Consider the following 19,008-nt stretch of genomic DNA (forward strand, 5'->3'; position numbering starts at 1 on the left):
TGGCACAATAAATCTGCTTGCTATGTCATGGAGTTCTTCCACACTGTCATTTAACTTGAAAAGTACTGGTGCCTTGTTTTGAAAAATCTAATTATATTTAAGTGTAAAGTTTCATAGTGGGGTCTGCCAACCTCTTCTGGATGTCACAGGACTTCTGATTCTCACTATGTGACTGAAAATAAGAACTAAAGACTGGCTATTGTTTGAGCAGATGGTCCAAACCTATTCCCAAAGAAAGCCAACATGTTGGACAGTGCTCTTGTACTCTCTGCTGGGCTACATTGCAAAAATCCTGAAACTGCTTGTCTTCTCTTCTTTTTGAACTTTTCTCAAAGTAGTAGTAGATGTCCACTAGTAATTCCTCAGGTGACATTGAGAGCTCTTTAGCAGCAGTTTTGGCACATATGTTAACCAAGTGACTTGGACAGCCAACACTGTATATACAGTATAAGGTGCCTGTGCTTTCACAGACAGAGTTCATTCATTCATTCATTTTCTACCGAACTTATCTTTATAAGTTATGTTTTCTACCGCTTATCCGAACTTCTCGTGTCTCAGGCGTCATTGGGCATCAAGGCAGGATACACCCTGGACAGAGTGCCAAACCATCGCAGGGCACACACACTCTCATTCACTCACACACTCCGGACAATTTTCCAGAGATGCCAATCAACCTACCATGCATGTTTTTGGACCGGGGGAGGAAACTGGAGTACCCGGAGGAAACCCCAAGGCACGGGGTGAGAACATGCAAACTCCACACACACAATGCGGAGGCGGGAATCGAACCTCCAACCCTGGAGGTGTGAGGCAAACGTGCTAACCACTAAGCTACCGTGCCCCCCATTGCAGTTGTTACTGCTGAATCCTATGCAATAAGACCATTCAAAGCCTTTTTCATGCATGGATGATGCAATGTAGTTGAATATGTTGGCAGCTTTGGCATCATTGCACACTGGCATGTTTACAAATCCAACTGTCACCTTATCCTGTGCTTCACTGAAGTACCTGACTAAAATGGCACACTCCTTCTCACACATGATGTCATTGCTTTCATCAATTATAATACTGTATAGCCTTTTTTCTGTCTGGATTAACTTGTACAAATCCTCTGAACATTCAGGTTCCAGTGCCAGGTTCATCATAGCTGCCGTTTTAGTGGAAGAGCAGGCATCATTTTTTGCAATCTCAAAGTCTGAAAACATTTTCCTAAATAACTTGCCTGTGTGCCTACACACATGGAAGGGCAGGTTATGTTCCACAATGAAAGATGTGGGCACTCTCCCTCTGCCATAGGTCATGATGGTGTAAAATGTGTCTTGTACTGTGTTTTTTTTGGGGCTCTCTCCCTCTGCCATGGGCCATGATGGTGTAAAATGTGTCTTATACTGTGGTTTTTTTGGGGTTCTCTATCTCTCTCTGCCATGGGCCTTGATGGTGCTCCTGTTTCTAGATACATTGATTCATTCGGTTCGGGAGAATAGGTAAAAGCCCGCCCACACTGACAATTGATTGGTTGACTTACTGAAAGAGGCCAATCAGGATGCTCTCTGTCTTACATGCGCTTAATGAGGCGCGCACACACACACACACACACACACACACACACACACACACACACACACACACACACACACACACACACACACAATCAAACAAACACAATGACTCGGGATGTCTGTAGTTTCAGCTCTTGAGTCAGACCTGCCACAAATTCAGTGAAATTGTTTATGTTGAGGGGGCACGGTGGCTTAGTGGGTAGCACGTTCGCCTCACACCTCCAGGGTCGGGGTTCGATTCCCGCCTCCGCCTTGTGTGTGCGCGGAGTTTGCATGTTCTCCCCGTGCCTCGGGGGTTTCCTCCGGGTACTCCGGTTTCCTCCCCCAGTCCAAAGACATGCATGGTAGGTTAATTGGCATCTCTGGAAAATTGTCCGTAGTGTGTGAATGCGTGAGTGAATGAGAGTGTGTGTGTGCCCTGCGATGGGTTGGCACTCCGTCCAGGGTGTATCCTGCCTTGATGCCTGATGACGCCTGAGATAGGCACAGGCTCCCCGTGACCCGAGAAGTTCGGATAAAGCGGTAGAAAATGAATGAATGAATGAATGAATGTTTATGTTGAGATAGTGACATTGAAAGAAAAAAAAATTTAAATCCTACCTGAGAAAAAGTTCCGTGTCTGAATGCGAATGTGCTCTTTTATACACGAGTTAGTTCCGGCAAACTAGGCAACGGGACGTTTGAATGTTTGTATCATTGCGAGCTTGGCAGTACTTCAGTCGTGTTAGTGACATAATTTGTGGACAATTATAATGGAAATTGATATAAATTTTGACTTTAAAAAAAATCCACATCTGATCAAAACGAAAAGGGAGAAGATTTTACCTTTAAAGCCTTTTAACAAGATTTTACAAATCAATATTAGTGCGCGTGTGGGATCTATTTCCGCTAGCGGAGGAAAAAGTAAACAGAATGTTATATATTTATATATTAAACTTATTAATTGAAGCAAAACTTACACTAGGTTTGATTCCAAAGTAAATGAAATGATATCAAATGAGATAAAACCGCAAAGTGTATCCCGTTTTATTATTAAAAGTAACCATTTGTCCATTTGAAGTCATTTGGTGTCACCACGTGTTTTACACCCACATGACTGTTGAAATATGAGATTTCTTTCAGCTTAGTAAAATAAGTTAGGGTTTAGTTTGTTTTCACATTAAAATGAATTCTCTGTGGTAAATAAACATTTAATTAATATTTAAATAACTTTTATTACTCAGTGTGGCTTGTTAGCCAGTCTTAGACTACTGAGAAAAGGTATGCTAGCTGGTGTTATTTAAAGGGATAAGCTGGCTTAAGTTGGATTCTTGTCATTCATCCATCCATCCATCTATCCTTCCATCTATTTTCCATCTGGAGTATATCCCAGGGGATGGAGGGCGAGTTGGACGCACCCTGGATGTCACATGGAACACTCAAACACACCACGAACAATTTAGAGATGCTAATCAGGCTATAATTCATGGACTCCAGAGGCAGCCAGAGGAAACCCCTGAGTAGAAAATGCAAACTCCACACACACACACACACATACAGGTCAAAGATGGGAAACCCCCAGCCCTGGAGGCAAGATGCAAACGTGTTAACCACTAAGCCACGGTGCCTCCTGGTGTTTTTTTCATAAATAGCTTAAATTCCTAAGACTTGACATTATGCAATGCTCCCTACAGCCCATCAATTTAATAATTTTGCTTAAGTTAGGTGAATCCATTTCCCCAGTTCACAAACAGAATTATGGACGTTTAATGGATAATTTTATTGTGATAAATCTGATATAAAATGAGTCAGGACTCTGGGTTTCAGTTTGAAATGTCTGTTTTTCCCTTTGTTGGATAACCTTACATAGATACATTTTAGTTACTTATGTACGAGAACGTGGGGCATCTCACAGAGCAGAAATGGGTTTGATATTACCTTATACATTGTAGGTAGAGATTTTTGTGTGGAAAAAATATAACTGAAACATATAACTGATAAAAACAGAAATACCTATAAAAAGCTACAAATTCTTAAAGCCCTGAGTGTCTTAAATAGCTCAATTTTTTTTATCCCCTGGGGGAAAAACAGGTAAAAAGAAAGGCTTGGTCAACAACCCAACTAAAGTAATGGGTTTTTAAATTCTGCTACAAACACAGCTATTTTTAGTGTGGCTTTCTAGCTTAATGGTGGTTATCTTACTTTTTATTTTCAAGAAAGGATCCTCTAAGCATAGTTAGATTTATCTAGCTGGATTTATCTAGCTTTATCAGCAGACAAACATGACTATCTGGCGAGAACGAGGCCTCAGGATGAATTCTGGTAGCTGCAGAAATCCTCTTATAGAACAATTACTAATGAGAGTTTTAAATTTCTCGAGGTTAAGGAATTGAGACAATGTGCATTTGAGACATGCCTGCACATGTAGCCAAAGAAGATTGTCTCAGACAGGAAAGGTGGAACCTGCAGATGACTGAGGGTGTTGACATGTCGTGCTCATTTTGACAGAGAGCGACAGGTCAAATTTGTTGAGACAAAAGATTGATTGATGGAGCACTGCAATGAAAGACGTATGCTTGGACCAAAGTGTATGTGTGTGTGGATGTGTGTTTTGGTGATTTGACGTTTGTGTAGACAGAGAGATAAAAGGTACAGTGTTGAGTTTTGAGCATTTTTCTTTAGTTCTTTAGTTCTTGAAGCTAAGAGGTGATCTATGTAAGAATTATAATGATACTAAGCTATTAAGGAATGCATGATTGAGTTAGATCATTTAGTGGATTGCCAACCTTTGATCATTTAAGATGGCTTCTGCTTAGCAAACAGTTCGATAATGCAATTATGATAAAGAATGTGCCTTCTTGTGTGATCGATTCAATTGAATAGAATTGCCTTTCTTCAGATAGGAATGTAAGTGATATTTGCAGTCCTATCTGAGGAAAGGCAATTCAATTCAATTGAATTCAGTTGAATGTTTTCAACTGACAGGTTTCTATGAATAAATTCTTACTTACATACTTGCAGTGTTCCCAGATGCTCCATCACTAAGAATACATTTATATTTTAAATGTCTGCTTGTTGCTATGATGGTGTTTTTTGTAAGTAGATCTTTACTTGACATTTATGGTTATGGAGTATTCCGGGCTGAAGAATTTGTTGGTGAGCAAACACTTTTATAGCTGTTATAATGTAAGTGATGAGTGGAACAGACTTGTTTCAGTTACTTGTTTTGCTGTGTTCCTTACTAAACAGATGGAAAACATAATAAATGATGGGTGCATCCCAAATCGCACACTAATGCACTATTCTAAAACATTTTGTAGGACGCAGCTTTGCTTACATTGCAGCAAAGATGGATGAAACAATATCTCAAGATGGCTAATAACACTCTGGTGGACAGTGTCTTAGAAATGTCTTTTGAATTCGATCTTCATTTGCAGTCAAATGGGAAACAACTTATACTGTACATTCAGTTCTCCAGAGGCTCTTGGGAAGTACAAAGTATCTTGTGAGATATTTTCACCGGAAAACTTCTTGATTCTGCCAGGAGGTTGACCACAGACAGATGATTTTAAACAATATTCCAAACATACATCCAAATCAAAACAAACTGTTTAACATCTGGCCGAATCGCAGAAGTAATGTACAGTATGGAAGGGCTGAGAAAGATGCAAGAAGATCTAGAAAGAGGGTTGTTCTTGTCTCTGGAGAGGCGCTGGTCATTTCAAACCCAGTGTTTGATACAAAGTTAAAAGGTTTTCTTTTTTTTATTTTCAATGAAGGGGGTCAGTCATTCTGAAGTGGCCCGTATATAGTAGAACAAAAGCTTTGAGGATGTTTACGCCGAGGTGAGGAATGTTGCGCTTGAGCTGTGGTTAAAATGGTTTTCATGGAGAAATGCACTGTAAACTGCTGTAAAGGTCAGCAAAGAGATTTTCAGTCAACAGCTGTTCTCAAAAAAAAAAAGAAAAAAGAAAAGAAAGCATGTGTGAAGTCACAATTTGGTTGATTTTGATTCTGATCTAGAAGTATTTATTCAAAGGAAAGAAACTTGGGTTTAACTCAAACCTTCAGGTCATACATTTTTTCTTATTGTTGAACCAGCATTTTCTTTACTATATCAAAAGATCCTTCTGAGACACATCAACCTTCTGATTATGCTATGTTACAGGACAGCATAAAACCTTCAGAGTAAAAGTTCCCATAGTTCTCTTCTGTATAACTGAGCTCACAGATGCACATGTGTCTGTATGATTGACAGGAGAGAAAGCGTAGACCGTTCCTCCCACTTGGAGAAGATGGCCAATTTTGTTTTGCGATCTCCAGATGATTTCCTGACACTTTAAATTTTGGACAATTTGGCTTTTATGTATATTAGTCAAAATGGTGTCTGACTCAGTGTGTGCTGGTGTAAGAAAACATCCAGCAAGTGTCAGGCAAAGAAACGTAAGCCTCTGCAGCTATAAATTCTTAACATCCACTGCTATTCTTGGTTTTCTGGGCACGGTATATTTAACCTCACTTTTGGCCCCTTTGCACACAGCATGTAATGTCTATCTTCTTCTATTTAATTCATAGCACTGGAGATTCATCCATCCAAGCACAAAGAGTCCTTTAAAAAAAGTCCCTCATTATGAGAAATGTACAGTATGGTTTGCTCTTCTTCAAACATTTTGTGAACTATATATTTAAAAAGTCTTAAGCATAAAACTAAGAAAAAGGAAAATCTAAGACATTTAGGGTCTTGGATATGACCTAAGAAATATTTGTTTTACAAATTGCATATTTTAAATTGAAAGAGTCATTATTGTAAAATAATTATATACAATTTATAATATAAAATAAGAGTCATTGCTTTAAAAAAATAAAAAAGAGAAAATATTTTATAGTAATAGTAATAGTAAAACTTTTTTTTAAACAATTTTAAAGTATGTGGTCATATTATTTTATTACATTTGTTTATCATGCTATAATAATAATAATAATAATAATAATAATAATAATAATAATAATAATAATAATAATAATAATAATAATAATAATAATAATAATAATAATAAGCTCCTGCTCACTGCCTCGCTCACAACTAAGATTGACGGAGAGGCTGGCCAATAAGAACGCTCGCCCCTGCCAGGTCACGCCCTCTCGTGTCGCAGATATTCCTACTCGGCTTTCCAGTGGCTCGGCGGAATATCAAATAGTTCTTCGACCGGAAGTAGACCTACAAACTATTTTTTTTGCACTGAAGTTGTATGACTTGCGCACTAGCTGGCAGGGTGTAGCCTGGTCAGATGTAGCTCTTTTCCTCTAAAAGTTTTTTTTTGTTTTCCTTCATGGCGTTGCTCAGGAATCAATAGCCTTAACGAGTGGAAGTAAAGTCGAGGAAAGAGTAAAAACAAAGGAGAGAAAAAAAGGTTCTGCATGGTTTTATTTCTAACTGGGGGAAAGGGCCAGGACGCACGGAGACACAAAATAATGCGCTGCGCGGCTCTTGTGTTGAGTTTACTGACTTTGTGCGCAACGCGCGTTCACGCAGCAATGGACGAGTGCGTGGACGAGTCGAACCAACACGCTCAGCGCTGCTTGCCTGAGTTCTATAACGCGGCGTTCAACGTGACCGTTGTGGCCACTAACACGTGCGGATCACCGCCTGAAGAATACTGCGTGCAAACCGGCGTGACCGGAGTCACAAAGTCGTGCCACATCTGCGATGCCCGAGATCCGAGACTACATCACAGCGCCGTCTACCTCACCGATTACAACAACCAAGCGGACACCACCTGGTGGCAAAGCCAGACCATGCTAGCAGGCGTCCAGTACCCCAGTTCCATCAACTTAACCCTGCACCTAGGTACGTGTTCCTGTTCATTCCCTAAACTCCATCACTGGAACTGGAAATGTACCAGCATGTTCAGGTCCACAGATGCCTTAGTTTTCCATCAATGCTGTAGAACTCCTTTAAAATCTGGTAGAAAGCCTTCCATAGACGGTAGAATTTTTTTTTTTTTAATATCAGTTATATAGTAGTGGTTAAGGCGTTGGACTAGTGACCGGAAGGTTGTGAGTTCGAATCCCAGATTCATCATTATAAAAATGTCTTTTACCTGACTCTATAACTGATAAAAACCTCCACTATCTGGGGAAGGCTTTCTACGAGATTTTAAATTAGTTCTTCTAAAGCATTGATTGAAAACTGTGCATCTGTGGACCTGACCTTGCTGGTACACTTCCAGTGATGGGCGTACACCCTTATCCTTCCACTATGGATAAGGGTATATGCTAAATGCTTCATTTTACATATAGTCTGGTCTGTTTTTCTCAATACATCAAGAATCAAGTGAATGGTGATTATAACCCAGACAACCGTATACACCCAAAAGAATCATTGATATTGATTAGACATTGATAAGGATAAAGTTTAATAATTTTACGGTTTACTTTTTGACCCCCACATCAGCGCGTTTTCTTTGAACAAATGTCCAGCTTCAGATTATTTAGAGATCCAGAGCTCATGACCTAATGAGTCCAAATCTCCATAAACTGTATCACAGTTACATAAAATGCTCCATATTTTGTTTTGCAAATACTAACTAAAGGCTGGTAAAAGTAGCTCTGGGTCGATAAATGTAGTCTCGCACACACGAACGTGTAGTTCTGATGGATTGCTTTGTGTGTTGAATGGGAAGCTGTGTTGACAGTGATTGGGTGGCTTTTCTCTTTTGGGCTTCATTACACTATGTTTAAGGACATCTCTACACGGTTTACAGAGTCATGTTTGGTTTACTCCTGATGGGAAGGCTTTAGCATGCAATTTAGTGCTTGAAAAATAGCCTGTAATCACACTAGACCTCATTTTTATGGACTTCACTATAGTTAAAACTTCATTTCTAACAGCGCTGTTGTTTGGGACTCTGATCGAGCGGGAATAAGTCATCTAGTTTTGTTTTTAAAGCTATGGGAGTCACTAAAGACGTCTCAATAAGCGATTATATAATCAAAATAGAAACTGCAGCTCAGCTCATGAACTCTCCTCTACTTTCACTATGGTTGGGAAACTATTCAAGTGGCTAAACTAATTAAATGTGTTTATGTTGTTCCAACCAGTCCATTACCAACAGATTTAAACAATATGCCAGAGGAGTGTGAGACTTATTCCAAACCAGGAACAAAACAGCGTAAGCAGTAGATCGGAATTGAGACTTGGCTTGAGTGACCATCTGGTCCCGGACCCCTGATATTACAAAGAGGTTTTTTTGTGTTCGGTGGATGCTTGAGAATTTTTACCTGAATTAACAAGCTTTATAGGCAAAATCACAGGTATATCTTCTAGTGTATAATAGAAGATTCCATTTCAGATAGTTTGTATGTATTTCACCCCAGAGTTTAATCGGGATCATCTAGTAATCATCTAGTAATCATTCTTAAAAACAGCCAGTGTAACAAAATGTTGGATCACTGATTGGCCAGTGTTATGTTTGGTGGATGTTTGTAGCCTCCATTTGCAGTCTTGATTTTTCTTGTACCCTTACATAGTTCTGGTGTTGGTTAAGCACAATAAGCCTCGCTTCGCAGAATAATTGCCATGCCCTAAGGGACCTCATCCCTGCTGAAAGATAGCAAGCGGGGGGAACGTGATCTCTAAAGCTGATCAGCTGTCTGCTTTGAGGCTGGCATGTCCAGGGGCGCTGAAAACCCGCATCTGTAATCACGGCTGACGTTGCCGCTAATGACGGCCGTGAGTGGTCTCCCGTGCAGTTCCACATATTTGCACTTATACAATATAGAATCCCCTCCAACCCCCATTCTTCATAGGAAGTGAAGTTAAAATGTCTGTACATAATGATGGTGGGATTCTTTTTTCTCTCCCTCAGATAGGATGTTGTGTGCACGTCTCAGTAGGTGGGAAGCCACAAGAAGTCTGGAGCTTTGAGCCATAAGCTCTTATTTTTATATACTTTGCCTTTGATGGCTTTTATCTCTCATTCTGCCCGGTTTGGGCAGGAAGCAGACATGCCCTGACTTGACAGTTCCCTCCACTCTTCCCTGAAAGCTGGAGATGAAGCTTGATCCAGCCAGACAGAATAAGAGATGACTCTCTGGTCATTATAAGCAACTATTTTTTTTTTAGATTATATAAACCTGGTATTTTTTTAAACATGTTAGCAATCAGAATTGTGCAAGCTTTATTCATTCCAATAGAAATATAAAAGGTTGACCCTGTTCAACTCCAGTCAGCACTTTTGACGCTTAACGTATCAGTGCCAAGACTATTTAAATACCAATCACAGCACAAAGTTTGTTTATTTCAGTTGCATTACATTGTTGGTATGTGATAACCTCTTTGTCCCTCTGTGACAATCTGGGGCTTCGAATATTCAAGAAAACGGTGTGCAAAAACAGTATTTCTGATAAGGTCCATTTCTAGTTTCCGCACTTTAATAACGAACACCACTAAGAATTAAACCGACTCCTCTAAGCGTACCACCAGCGTACATAGTTCATTAACCTGAGTTGGTATGAGGGAATGTGGTGCCTTGACTTTCTAAACTTATTGTGCTGTATTTCCTTCATGAATGAAAGGACTGTTTACTCAAAGATTACCACTAGATTTTCCCAAATGTAAATGTTCATTTGTTGTCAAATTACACCTAAATATATATCAGTTGCCCCCAAGGGACCAGGGAAGCTGCCCCACATTTCTCACTGACTTTAAAACTCTTGACAACATGATTTTCCCTCCCAAAAAAAAACCCTGCAAAACGTTACGTAATACAGTTTGCCAATATTAGGTCTGAGACACAGTGTAGTGCCAATATTAGGTTTGAGACACATGCACGTAAAATAGGTGCAAAATGCAAAAATATATTAATTAAGCTTAAAAAAAAAGTACAGCCAGTACTAGGTGTATGTCTTGAGTAATAGTGCTGCTACCCTGTAAGCTCTCTGAACTTTTACCATTTAACAAAAACACAAGGTGGAACCAGTCTCTATTACCACACACAACGTCTAACAAGAAAATATTGTATTTAAATTGGTGAAAATTTGAAGTAGACTTGCAGTTTTGGTAAAGATTCAAGTAGAAAGGGGCTACATGAGCTAGAAAAAAGGCACTCTAGTTTGGGAACTTATGTAAACAGATTTCATTTGTCAAGCATTTGAACCAAAGCCGGCCCTGTTTTCTGCTGTTTTAATACAAAGAACATGGCAATACATCTGTCAAACGATACTTTAGAATCTGGGAATGTTATGATGCTCCTTTATACCAGTCACAACACGGCCATGCCTGTTTCCTGATGCACATCCGTTTATCAGAACAAAATATTGTTTGTCGGCTTACGCTATAGGATTTCACAGAGTATACAGTACTTCACGAGGGTCAAGCACTTAGGAAGAGTGTTCTCTTCCTGTTCTGTAGCTTGCATCAAAACACCCTCTTCCTCTTGCTCTTCCATGGCTGTCTTTCTCACTGGCTGAGTGTGTGGAGAGGGAGAGAAGCCCTACAGTGTGGGAAAGTAAAAAGCAGCATGTTTCTTGGGCCCTAGGGTCTTTCTCCTTCATCCCTCGCAAGTTGTTTTTTTCCCGTCCAATCTCAAAGACCTTGTCATTTCCGAAGTGGACCAGCTGGGCCAAATTATACCAATTGCACTTGCGAAGGTCGGAGGGACTGTGAGTTATCTGCTCAGAGCCTGGAAGGTATGATCTCACTGTGGGAAACTTGTGTAAATAAAGGACTGTGAAGTGTGTGAGCCTTTTGGTGCATTTACAGTCCAAGGTATGCAATCAATGCTTTGCCTGTTTTGGGCATTAGATACAACCCATACTGATTGAATCAAGTGATTAAGTATTGCCGGTAAGGTTCACAGGGCATTCAGTTGAGAGTAGACAAATCAGGGGACTGGAGTATCTTGACAACACCAACAAAAAAAAATTGCCACAAAAACTGTTCTGAAACGGGGTATATAAAACTTACAGGACAAGACCTAGCTGATTTAAGGGAAACTGCTAAATTGTTTACATTTAGCAAAATGAAACCAGCTAAAATTGTTGAAAATATCCCAGGAAACACCATGGATTTATTTCACACCCCTTTAGGGATTTAATCTGAATAGCGCGAGAGCACTAAATGGACACATATATGGGTTTGTGACTTTTCCTTACACCCCTGTTTGCCAGCGTTGCCGTTGTCTTCTGCAATAAAAGAAGCCGTGACTGTTAATCGCTTAAGTAATTGCTTTGTCTGAGGTGGAACTAGGGTATCAGACCACCCAGGCTGCTCAAAGTGCAAAGTGTCACCTCATCTCCTGGTGATAAAGCCATTGTGGGCGGCTGATTCTGGCCAACATGGCCAAACACTTAACGAAAGAGCTCCTGCTGCTTTCAGATTGTACCTCATAGGAGCTGTCAAACATGCTTTTGTCACACAGCTGTTTAAATGCAAAAGGAGCGAATCGTTGTGGCCAGACCGTTTACTGTTTCTTATAACGGTTATTTGAAAAGAAAGGAAAGCCAAATTAGCATTCAGCCTCCCTCAATTCCTTCAGAACATCTTATCAGGATCTCTTCGTTAGGCACGAGTGTGATTCATTTATAGTCAAGAATATTGTCCCTGAAATAACCCTGTAGAATTTCGTTCCCACCCATGGCTGTGAAATGCACACGAAACCAACGCACTCTTGTGGACCAAAGATCTTCTCCTTTACCTCCAATTAGTATGTTTGAATTCATTTTTTCTTTGTTTTAACTGGCTTGAATTTACCTCAGCGTGTCAAGGGCACATTATTAATGTTGCTGTCGAATTTGTGTGGCTTTTACCAAGATGCTTAAGATACACATTTATGTTTCGTATATGTTATTATTATTCATTTAAAAAAACACTACCATTGTGTAGTTGGTAGAGTGCCAGCCTTCCACTCAGGATTGCCTACGTATAGTCAAAACAAACATATATAAATGTCAGAATAAACAGCTTTGTGATGACTGTTGTCTTTTAATGCACAACCATTGGTAATTAGTTTATTTTCTTAAATAAGACCACTTAAAGTTTGTGTTTGTTGCTTGAACCAGTTCTTGCCTCTGAAGTGGAGGTTTTTAAGATCCAACTCTACTACGCTAACAAAAAAACTCTGAACATTCCTACCCACTTGATCAGGACCTGCCTGCGAACTTTTCCAGCATATGTCCTTGCTTATGTTAAATGTAAACATCTTAGTCATTAAACTAGGATAAAGCAGCTACTGAAGATGACTGAGTAGGTTAAGCAAATGTTTTGCACAGTTGTTTATTTCCTGCATTAAAGTGGACATTATTTGTACTGACGCAAAAACTACCTACTCCCCTGACTTTTGTCTTCAATGATAACTCTGCTCTGTTCCTACCAAGCCAGTAATATTACATTTATCATTTGTAATTATTTTTCTTTTCGTTCACTCGAGTATTCTGTCATTCAAACACACATTTTGCGTGCATCACGTCAGCGTGCAGAAGCAGATGGTGCGGTGCGCTTTATAATTTACTCGCACATCTCCGATGAAAAGTGACCCTTGTGTAAAAACATCTCGGCCGCCAGAGCTTTTCTTCTTTATTTCGCTTCAAGCAGCTCTTCAAAGACTTCAAACAAAGTGCTTAAGTGTGAAACTGACCCGGCTGTCATTGGCCAAATACAGCTGTTTTTTTTTTTTTTTGTATGCATTAATGAGGATTCAGGTAACCCTGAAAATAAGATCTCTCATGCTTTCTGTTTGTTTGTTTTGGTTGCCCCCCCGCCCCCCTGGTCCGGTGCTTGAAGCTGTTCTCTCTGCTTTGTATAATGACCCCCCTCAGGCTGAAGTGTTAACACCTGCTTTTACAGGGGGATGTATTTTCCTCCCCCTTTCCAAGGTAGGACTGCTAGCCATGAGAGCCTTACAATGTACCCATGGAAAAAAAAAAAAGGTTTCCGGATGTCAAATCCAGTAAGGGATAGGTTTTCAGCATGCTGCAATAAACCGTGTTAGGGACACATACTTCCCCCTCCTGCCTAATTTTAAATTATATCGATGTTCAGCTTGTGTCACATCTTCATTTTAAATAAATTTTATTGCACATGGTGTTTTGGCACGCTTTTATCTTGACTAGCGCCTTTGTCAGCTCCATTGTTTTTGGAAATGTTGTATATATTAATACAGAGTCTGGAGTAGGAAGTGCCTACAGATTCTCCATGTCAGTGCCTGTTTTTAACCCCTGGTTTTAACTGTACCATTGTTGAGAAGGACTCTCTGAGTGGCAAAAACGTTCACGAAACGAAAATGCACCATTTAAATCAGCAATTGCAACCACAAGTCCTAAACCACAAATTTAGAAAACTGAAAAACGGGGAGGCCCTTAATGAACAAGCTCAGTAACCTTGTTGTCAATAGGTCACAAACGGTGTCTGTTACAAAAAAACGGTGCGTTTTCTAATTTGAAGTTTTGTTTCAATGCAGAATTAATCAGTTTAGATGCTTTTGAATTTGCTTTCGCTTTTTTCATTTTTGCTTTTGCATTTTATATCGACAGCTTGGTTTGTTTATTTATTTTAATAAGTTGTGTGTTATAGGGGACACGGTGGCTTAGTGGTTAGCACGTTCGCCTCACACCTCCAGGGTTGGGGGTTCGATTCCCGCCTCCTCCTTGTGAGTTGGCATGTTCTCCCTGTGCCTCGGGGGTTTCCTTCGGGTACTCCAGTTAACCCCCCCCGGTCCAAAGACATGCATGGTAGGTTGATTGGCATCTCTGGAAAATTGTCCGTAGTGTGTGAGTGAATGAGTGTGTGTGTGTGCCCTGCGATGTTTTGGTACTCCGTCCAGGGTGTATCCTGCCTTGATGCCCGATGACGTCTGAGATTTCAGTTGTTTTTGCACATATAGTACAATATCTCAGCCATTTCGCACATACTATACAATATTTCAGTCATTTGCTGTTTTTTGCTAAGAAACTGTGTTCATTCTAATGTTACTGTATGAAATATTGTTTGAACATTTAGTATTCACATTCAGTATTTACGCTGGTCGGTCGGCGCTGTTTTTGTTACCATTTATCGTCTTTTGTGTATTGTATTTTTTGTACTTTTTGTATTGTCTTGTAACTTTGTCTGCACTGTTTTTTGTCCTGCACTGTCTTGTTTGCCTTGTCCTGCACTGGTTGCACAGTTGCACATTATGTGGCTAAGACTACTTACATGTCCTTAGCCCTGTCTTTGTTTTATGTAGCACCCTGATCTTGGGGAAACGTTGTCTCATTTCACTGTGTACTGCAACAGCTATATATGGTTGTAATGACAATAAAAGCTTCTTGACTTGACTTGAGAGGCTCCCTGTAACCCGAGAAGTTTGGATAAGCGGTAGAAAATGAATGAATGAATGAATGAAAAGTTGTGTTCTATTAAATGGGTATACTGTCTTGTCTATTACTGGTGAAAGCTATTTAAGAAGTGCTACCACATGAAATTTTGTATATTTTACACTGACACTAAAGCTTTTTCTTGTGTTTTCTGCTTAGCTTTTGCATTTTTTTTGGTTGCTGTGTGATTTTTATTCTTTTTCTTTTTTTAATTGATGTCTTCACTAATGCTCATCATGGAACTACAGTGACTGTTTTTATTTATTTTTATTTATTTTTGCCTCTGCTTTTTTTTTTTTTAAGGCTTGAGGGCTCCGGGGAGAAAAAGTATGCAGGCTTGATTTAGGACATAAACAGCCGGAGTTGACGTCCACATGCCTGAATCATAATTTTCTCTCCACAGTGAGACCACAATGACTTTTAATGAGCAAACACAGCTGTAATTAAACATTAACAAGATATCCGCTTTAACGCGTATCCCTGATAAACAGGTGAAGGCTGGTGCACGATGTTCTCAAGGTAGTTTGAAAATAGGTAGCAGGTCCCTTTTATACGGTTACTTATTATGTTATGGACGGCTTGATTCCCTAAGCAAAATCAGATGTTCACGGTCTAACCAGCTCATATTTGTCAGAGATACAATAATGTATAACTTACGGCTGACCGCATCAGATAAATCAGCGTTGCTCAACATGGCTACCTCAGTTGGTGTGACAGAAACGTATAAACGGTCACCGGAACTATTTCCTCATGTTTGAGTAAAGCATTCCAACTAACAAATTTTTGCTGGAGGCAAACAACCCAGTGACGCATCCCTCTAGAGACAGGATGTCTTCTTTGGGAACTGTAAACTGCTAGGGTTAAACTCATTTCACATGACCCTGAACCCCCCCATATTCCCCTTTTGTCTTTGAGAACTGTAAACTTACTTTATACACTTCCTGAAATGATTTTTCCCATTCACACATTTTTAAAACTATGAAAATTTGCGTAAAAAACACGCGTCTATTCTAGACCCTATAATCAAATCTCTACAAATTGTGCCTAATTTGTAATTAACACATATTTCTTTTCTTTTCGCGTCCTTTGATAAGGTGAAGAAATACAAAGTAAAAGTAAACACATAATCAGAAATGACCACACCATGAAGTAACAACCCGATCCGCAGAAACGCGTTCACGCTGCGACGTCGACATTTTTCAAAAACACGCTCCACAAACAGTAGTGGATACGTTCAAAAAAGTACTTTTGTCTGACATTTCTTAATCACAGCTAAAAGATTTCTTTGCCCAGAAAGGATCGTCTTAAAAGGCACGAATGAGCATTTACATTATTGGTGTTTAAAGTAGGTTTAAAGTGTTTAATGTTGGATGTCTTAGTAACAGTGCTAGCTGTGCAGTCAGGGGCTGCTTGATGGCAGTGGCGAGTGCAAATAACTTGGACTTTTAAGAGATTCGTACAATAGTATGCGGTCGGAATATAATTCTCATGTAGACTAGTCCGCGGTATTTTTTTTGTTCTGCTGCCGACCAAATCGATGGAATGTATTTTAGTCGCTGACTGGCAAAGGAAAAAAGAAAAGAAAAAAAAATCCAGCATATTTAATACATTTCTAATGAATAACACTATTATTGTTATTTGAAAACGTTTCAATTTGACATTTCGTCGCAGGTGTATTTAAGCTTTTTGAGGTGACGGCCGACAAAGCCGTAGAGTTAGGAGAAGGGGCGGGGCTTTCAGGTGGAGGCTGTTCTTACAGGTGCAAACCACAAATCTGTTTTTTCTATCAGGAAGAGATTACAAGCAAAACGAATGATGTTTTGACAGATTTGGTTCCTTATCCACGCGTCCATGTTCCTTATCCAGGGGTCAGCGGGGCTCTTCCGGTTCCCCCGGAGAAGTCGAGCCAGGGCTTTAATTGCATTCCCTACGATTGCTTCCTTTTGTCTGGGTTGAATAAACATGCTGTCCTTTTATATATCAGCCAGGCAAATTCTACACCTTGTTGTGACATTCCAGCGTGCTTTGTGCTGGGCGTACTCCAGGCTTGTACACTCGCCTTAACGTGGATGTTTTGTTTGAATTCAATTTTATTCTTGGAAATTTATTCAGTATCGTCCCTAGTACCAGAAATGCACTGACCAGAAAGTCTGCAATAACAGGGAAGCAGCGGTGCACCGAATCCCAAGTTCTTCCATTAAAGGCACGTAAGATAAAGAATCCCATTAATGTATATGTAACTTTAACCAATGTATAACGTTGAGAAGTTAACGGATAACTAACTGACAAACTTTAGCCTTTTCATTTTTTTCATCTTAAAGCTTCTTAGAGAGGTGTGGGTTTTTTCATCCTAGTTTTTTTTTTTTTTTTTTTTTTTCCAATGATTTGCAGTCAAGTCTAGTTTTACAGTCTTAACAAGCTCCCACACCTGAATAATACCCCAGAGCCCTGTTAATCATCCACATTCACCACAAGAGTTGAACAGTAAATAAAGTACATTTTTACGAGTCCTCAGATCAGCGCATAGCTGAGGGTTTGCGGAACTTTATTTAAAAAAAAAAATCGGGGCGTCTGCTGTGGAGAATCCTTCTTGTGTGTTAGTCGGGGACTTCAAAGAAGCTTTGTGTGTGAGTGATGGGGGGGAGAAAGGGAGAAGCAGGAAGAGAGAAAAACATGCAGATGGAGAGAGAGAGATGGCCATACTGAGACACACATGGATGGAGAGAGAGATGAATAAACAGAGGCGCACATAAATTTAGAGAGACGTGGAAAGAGAGACACGCTGACATTTAGAGTAGTCTTAATGTGGATAGACAGTGAGATGCATGAACAGAGACAGTGATAAATGTGTGTTTGAGAGAGAGAGATGGAGAGAAGCCGCATGAGAGACATGCAAATTTGTGCTGCGAGAGAGGTTGAAGACGTCAGGGTCCTATCTTTAGATCTGAGGTATCGGGCGCCCCCCCCCCCACCCTTCTGTCTATTCTCTTGCCCACCTCACAGAGCTCTAGAACATCACAAAACCCCTTTGTCTTTTTCTCTGCATTGGGGGAGGGGTCATCCACTCACTGAATTACTCTTTTTGTTTGCTCTTCCTACTCATCTGTCGACCTCACGCTCTTTTCCCCCTCTCTCTTGTCGTCTTTCATTTTACTGCTGTCCATCTTTTCTGTGTATGATCTCTCTCTCTTATAGTCTCACACACACACACACACACACACACGCACACGAAAGGCAGGTCTGAAGTAGCTGCACTCCTTCAAATTTCTCCCTCTTCAGTGTTTTCCGTCTGTTCATCAGTATTTACTTTGTTCTTAAGCACCATATTGGAAGCTAATCAAAAGTTTGACCGAGGCCCCCAATCGGCCTCATCGTCACACACAAGGACGTGTAATAAACGAATCGAGCCGGATTTTACGCCGCATTCTCTGGGTAATTAGCTCACCAATACCCTCGTCTCATTCTGCACTTGTTAGGATGAATTGAATCCTAACAATTTCTTCAATTTCTAAATCGCTTCAATTTCCCACACTTTGCGGTATTGTTGTTTTTAATGACCGTCACTTTAACGTTTTAAATCAGCCAATTCAGAGTGTCAGGACGTCTTCCCCACTAATTCATCTGCGATGCGAGCCTCCTGATAATTTTTCAGGATTTTGCTCTACATCTCACTTCATTCACCCCGAACCCCATTCTCTAGTAATGCCTTTTTTGTTAAATTTCCACGTTTTGCTGCTTCGCCAGTTCAGAGTATTGCTTCACGGCCACGCGTCGTTTCCAGTTGTGTTTGCATCACGCAATCGTCCGTGAAGGAAGGAGAAAGAACACAAAACCCTGAATCATTCTGCGAGAGCGCATATTTTTATAGGCCAAAGGCGCTGACCCAAATCTGACCCACAAGATTTCATTATACAGGTAGACACCCTGCAGGCTGAGACTTGTTATCCATGCGGTGTAGTATACTTTAGGACAAAGTTGGCCAGAAGCCTTTACCCAGCTTCCCCTGTTTCAATGCCTGACTGTAAAGTTAGGTTTTCAGTAGAGCATGTAAGGTGATCCTCCCCCGAAGCTTCAAACAATACAATTATTTTATTTGCATGCAAAAAATTTGATGTTT

At 40.1% G+C, this 19,008-nt stretch overlaps 1 protein-coding gene across 1 annotated transcript in view; it reads left to right on the forward strand.

The window, feature by feature from the left end:
- Positions 1-6,719: 6,719 nt before the first annotated feature.
- The window catches only part of lamc1 (laminin, gamma 1), a 55,461-nt gene continuing 43,172 nt past the window's right edge, over positions 6,720-19,008 (forward strand). Inside the window, exon 1 of the mRNA XM_047816847.1 lies at positions 6,720-7,386. Coding sequence (XP_047672803.1) covers positions 6,957-7,386 — 430 coding nt within the window. The 5' untranslated portion in view covers positions 6,720-6,956. The remainder of the gene's footprint in view (positions 7,387-19,008) is intronic.

Source organism: Tachysurus fulvidraco, chromosome 1 (genome assembly GCF_022655615.1).
Source record: "Tachysurus fulvidraco isolate hzauxx_2018 chromosome 1, HZAU_PFXX_2.0, whole genome shotgun sequence".
Lineage (NCBI taxonomy): Eukaryota > Metazoa > Chordata > Actinopteri > Siluriformes > Bagridae > Tachysurus > Tachysurus fulvidraco.